Genomic DNA, 6,000 nt, shown 5'->3' with positions numbered 1-6,000 from the left:
CATTTGTTTATATGTAATGCAAAATAACTCTGTTATCTTTTTGTTATAAATGCATTATTTTAAAACCATAATTCTCAAGAAGTGTTCTTAATCATTACCTTTTAAAATGCAGAATGAGAAAAAGAGTTGAAATCATTTGTTGATCATTAACTTTAAGCTATCAAGTCTAATATCCATTCAAGTTTATTGGTATCTTAAAATAATACCATTCATTTCCATGCCAACAGCTATGGAGTGTTTGGTTTAGTTATTGAGATTGATTGAAAGTAGATTGTAAAGTTGACCTATTGTGTTAAGCTTATTTACACAAACATAGTGTCTTGAAAAATAAATTCTAAAAGTGCATAGCAGTTGAACCCCAAGGTATTTTACATCCCAACTTTTCTAGTATCTACTGGGATCTGTCCTGTAGAGAATCTCACTTACCATAGTTATCTTATATAGGAGAAGAATCACCTCAAAAATTAATTATTCCAAAATTTGAGATGAAATTCATGACCTGCTTATAAAAAAGAATTTGCTTTTGATTTGAAGAATTTGCACATTTGAAGAACGGCAGGCACAAGACACTTGGTTAGTTTTAACATATCAACAAAACAATCACAGACACATTTTTTCAGGTTCTTGAAAAGTTTTCCTTATAGCAGTTGAAAATGACATTTCTAAGATGCAATCAATATAAAAAGGCAAAAATGTGAAAAAAAATGCAATTTCAGTGGAAACGGAACAAAAAAAAAATCAGTTTGGGTACTGAATGGTGACACATTGTTTAAAATGAATCTGTATTTACTCAAGGGTTAATCCTGATGAGTGAGAATTTAAAAGCCCTTCCTGACCTTCCATCCTCTTAGGTTATACCGATTTTTAAGTAATCAGCCTATTGTATATCATTCTCTCTTCTGATTCCCCTTTCCCATCAAAATGTGAACTTCTCTCCTGTCTCTGAGTGACGCGGGGCCAATAATCCTGGGAGGGCGGCTGCGACGAGGGCACGTGGACCAGAAACACTTCCTAGAAACAGCAAGTATGCTGCTCAACCCCGCCTGAACTTTCCCCGTAAACACAGCTCGCCGACAGCGGCATCCCTGCTGGGTGGATCCTGCAACTCCTGGAGGGAATGGCACTTCTTGTTTTTAATTAGCAAGGTGAAAGGTGAATTAAAACTAGCTGTTTGGCAAGTCGGTGCAAGAAGCTGACTTCTGAGAGGCTTCAAGGAGCCAGAAGAGAAGAGGAGCTCCACGGGGGTGAAGGCAGTGCGTGTGCTGGGCTTGTTGTTGTTTTTTCTGAATGAATCGCTTGCATAAGTGACTCAGATAATACAGTTTCTTCCTGAATCTCCCCGCTTAGTGACTGAAAAGAGCTGAAGGCAGGACATGGCAGGGAAGATTCACTCCTTGGAATGTCCTCTTGCTCCCGGCTTATAAACAACTGTCCTGGGGAAAGGCAGGTTTTACATATCCAAACACAGCCTGACAAATGGCACTTTGGAACTGTGCTTTCTGATGACAACGCGTTCGATCTGTGACAAAGCCTCTCTCGTACGCTGCCCCTGGAGGGGAGTCCTAAGTAAAACTCAGCCCGCCAGAGAGTGAGGATCGCAGCGGCAGGCAGCATGGCATCGGCTGGGCACCTCGTCACCTGGCTTCTGTGGGGCTACTTGCTGGAGCTGAGGACGGGCGGTCACGCAGCCGACACCCCGCACCCCCGCCTGCGCCTGGCACATAAAGGTAGGTGACCTTTTGCTTAGGAAAAAATGAGAAAAAAATTAAAATCATTTAACATTGATCTTTGGTCTCCAGACTCTTAACATGCACCTGAAAAAAATTACTGCAAAACTGACTGAAGATTCTAAGTACCTTTAATGAATAGGTCATAGCTAACCACAGCTGAAAATAGTGTAAAATCACAGGCTAACTTTAGAGACATTATTTTTGTCTTGTAAATATTAGGTTTTGTTAGTAAGTTCACTCACTAGCTGACACAACAGGAGAGAGAAGGAAGCAGGTTGTAAAGAGCTTGGAGGGGCTGAATCCACCAAGTTAGCAGTGGGTATTTAAATATCGATTCATGCATAAAGGGAAGCAAGGATGTTAGCGAAGGGCTGTAGAAATAGAGGTGTAATTGATTTTTTGTTTTGTGTTGTCCATAGTGGGGATGAGAAGAGGAAAAAAGATTCTTGAGAATAAAATGATTCCTTGCCCATTATAACAAAGTCATCACTGTGTGATTAAAATGACTCACAACTGGTATAAGCTAGCTTTCTAATTAAATTGATTATTAGAAATTTTTTTTATGTGGCAAGAAAAAAATCAGTTAACAGTCCCTGTAAACTGGTTTATATTGATTTAAAGTGTTAGATACTGTACACTAGCATCTATTTTTTTTTCTGTAAATTTGTATGGCTTAATTGAAGATCTATCTTCAATTGAAATGCTTATTTTATTCTGCTACTATGTTTTGTAAGGCAGCATTTAGTCATAAATAAATGATCAAATGATAGCTTTTGCATCAAGGTCCATAAAAGCGAGTCATAAATAGGTTCGATGACCCTTCCTATAAACAAACAAACAAGAAACAAACAAAACCCATACTCTATGAAAGTGACTTTACTGACTTAAAAGTTTTTTGAAATAAATTTTCAGGAAAGAAATATTTATTATCATTAATCATTGAGACAGATAATAGATGGAATAGTGAAAATTACATAAGAAACATTTTTCAATTGTGTAAGCTTTTAAATTGTCTCCCACTGTAGAAAATATTCTGTATTTTAAAAATATGAGTGTAATCTTTACCAGAAGGAGAAACCAAAAGGGAGGCCTCAATTTTAATGACACTTTTTTTAATTGGACAATTATCAGTTGATTTAACTTTAGAACAGCTAAAAATCATGGATATTTTCTTAGTTTAAATAGATTTCTGACAATACTCCCAAGTATGTAACATAAATTTAAGAAACACATTGACCCTGAATTTGTCAAGTATTTAAAATATAGTGCCTAGGATTAGTACAATTTATTTGATTTGGAAGATGTATTATGGTATGTACCAACATACATATTCCCAAGAAGTTAAGAGCAAATATACCTAAATGTTAAAATTTGATGTGATGGAATATGGACACATAAGGATGTCAGAGAAAGAAAACATAGTAATGGATTCTTTTTCTATTGTAGACAAGTGGATAAGCTGCCAAATTTGTCAAGTTACCATTCTGCTATGCATGGTATCAACCTTCTATACTTCATTACTCAGATGCTTGTTTTTTGATAGCTTAATATCAGTGTTTCCAGAGACATCTCATTTTAATATTTTTCCTTGGGGAACTTCTAATTTAGAGCATACCAGAACTCTAGTGCATAATGTTGTTATCAGCCTCATCTTCAACACATCTCTTTTGATCAGAGGAGTAACTGTAACTGATTTTATGAGTTGTGTTAAGTGCTGTGGGAGGACCACTGCTTGTATCTATGGATACTAGACTGAAAAGTCCCAGAAGGTTTCCTCTCGACTTTTCTTAACCTTTTGATTTAATGGCACTAGCTGAAAATGTGCAATGTTGTGCTCTTATATAAAGATAGTATAGAGTTACCTGAAAATAGGATGTTCCCACCTGTGCAGTTTAATTGCCAAAGTCAGTTGAGAGATCACACCAGAGCTGCAGCCTGAAGCAGCAAATGCCTCCTGCACTGCAGGTGTTACAGTGAAAGGGAAGCACAGACCTGTCAGAGCAGGGACATTCTGTCCCATTAATACAGTAGAGATAACACATTCACCTCTCTGCACTTCAGAATCAATAGACATTTTAGCAGTGTCCAAAAACTGGGGACAGAATATTTTAGAGTATACTCTTTTGCTATCATAAATGACATCCAAATAGGTGAAATTTTACTAATCAGTAAATTCGGTGATTAATATTGTAAATGAATATATGGTCATTAAAAATAAGATACATGAGACACAAGTAATCTAGCACCTTTGCCCTGCTGCCTGACCCCCTGTGGAGAAATCCAGGAAGGCTTCCTGGAGGTGGTCTGCTAGATTCATCCAGGGAATCATTTCATAGCAATGGTCTATGCCATGTGGGAAAAAGACAAGCATCTTTCTTATATCTTCTATTATCAAGATGGTGCTGGAGACCACAAGCCTCGTGTTTCTTCCCAAAGAGGAGGGGAAAGTCTCAGTGTCATATATTAATATAAAGCTTGAATTAAACTGTATAAAAATATGTTCAGAAGAAAAGTATCCAGGAATTGCCCTTTTCCCTCTCTCCTTCATTCTTCTCTAACCCTGCAAGTGGCATCTTCTTCAACAGAGCTTGAGAGGAGAAGACCATTTGGATCAGAAGGGAGGAAAGGCAGAGAGGGAGGGAGACAAATTAGGACATTGGGATCAAACATGGAGCATCTTCCAGCTTATTCCTCACTGCTCTCCACCCACAGTGAAATAATACTGAATTCTTCCCTCTTCTGCTGAATATCTACTCCACTCTGATATTAAGCAAAAACGCTAACTTAAGGCAAGCCTTGTAAATAAAGAAATGAAATATTTGCTTTTATTGAGGCAATACATATATCTTTGAATGCATTTTACAGGTTCAAGATAAATTGGGTTAACCAAAACATACAAAGATGTTGTATCTTTGTATCTTTGTTTCGTGTCTTGCCAAAAATGGCAAGATTCTGTCTTGCCCTGTCAGAATGTTCAGTCAAGATATGGGTTGAGATTAACTATGTCAGATAAGAATTTGAAAGTTTCTGAACAGTTAAGAATTTATCACCAGTTTTATAGCCAATACCCTAAAGAGGGTAATTTTGATATAATTAGTACAAATTTATAATATTCTACCCAAGGATTTCTTTGAAAAGTAGCCATAAGCCTCCTGACAGAGAGGAATGAGAATGAAGGCAAGAGAATAAAGGGAGAAGTGTCCTGGTAGATTCAGCCACTTCCCTCTGTGATGTCTGGTCTCTTTATTTTTCACCATCCTGCATTAATGAGGTTACAGGGAAGGCAAAAATATAGCCTTCCTGATAATGGAGCTCAAAGAAGAAAAAAACAAATCAGGAAAGCCCATGTCAAAGAAGAAGAAATCCCAGTGTATGTGGAAAGTCCCAGAAATGCAATCAAGGGAGGTTCCAGATGGGGTAGGTGTTCAAAGACCCCAGAAGAGACTTCACAATTGCAGAAGCCAAGCAGAATGGCTGCCGATAAGCATAGGGTATTATCCCAGGATATTTGATGAAAAGATAGCTCAATAAAGACATAAATATGGCAGAAATTAAAAAGTGAAAGTCACTCAGTTTTGTCCGACTCTGCGACCCCATGGACTGCAGCCCACCAGGCTCCTCTGTCCATGGGATTCTCCAGGCAAGAATACTGGAGTGGGTTGCCATGCCCTCCTCCAAGGGATCATCCTAACCCAGGAAGTGAGCCCAGGTCTCCTGCACTGCAGATGGATTCTTTTTCATCTGAATCACCAGGGAAGCCCAAATATGACAGAGGATCATTGCTAAAATATGTTGATATTATAAATGTAGATTTGAGCATTGAATATGTATCTATACATATAAATATGGGATAGTGAGTATTAACTAGTCTATCTGTATTTTAATATCATAAGCAATTAAATGCAGATTTTTCATAGTTCAGAGAGCTCAGATTTGAAGTGAGAGGTCTCTACTCCAGCTATAATCTTTCACTTATACTAATGGTCATTATCTGTGCCTCAGTTTCCTTAATTTGAAAATAGTGATAGTAATGATATTTTTCACTGGGTTTTTGAGAAGATCAAAACAGATCAATAATGCTATAAAAACACACTTTATAACCTAAAAATTATCTTATTGATGTTTCCTGAAGACTGATAGAAAATGAGAAGGTTAGAAGGAAACATATCCCAAAGACAAAAAACTTTTGGAAATGCCTTAAGTTTGGATATCAATAAGTCCCAGCATCTGTAATGCTAGAATAGATGACAGCAAAATTTGGTTGTGATTT

At 37.3% G+C, this 6,000-nt stretch overlaps 1 protein-coding gene across 1 annotated transcript in view; it reads left to right on the top strand.

Annotated features, from left to right (window-relative positions):
- The first annotated feature begins 930 nt into the window (after positions 1 to 930).
- SEMA3E (semaphorin 3E) overlaps positions 931 to 6,000 on the top strand; it is a 275,581-nt gene continuing 270,511 nt past the window's right edge. The window contains exon 1 of the mRNA XM_070470016.1: positions 931 to 1,727. Within this exon, the coding sequence (XP_070326117.1) occupies positions 1,613 to 1,727 (115 nt within the window). The 5' untranslated portion in view covers positions 931 to 1,612. The remainder of the gene's footprint in view (positions 1,728 to 6,000) is intronic.

Source organism: Odocoileus virginianus, chromosome 1, assembly GCF_023699985.2.
Source record: "Odocoileus virginianus isolate 20LAN1187 ecotype Illinois chromosome 1, Ovbor_1.2, whole genome shotgun sequence".
NCBI classification, from domain to species: Eukaryota; Metazoa; Chordata; class Mammalia; order Artiodactyla; family Cervidae; genus Odocoileus; species Odocoileus virginianus.
The sequence above is the reverse complement of the archived record's forward strand: the minus strand, read 5'-3'. Positions and strand labels throughout refer to the sequence as shown.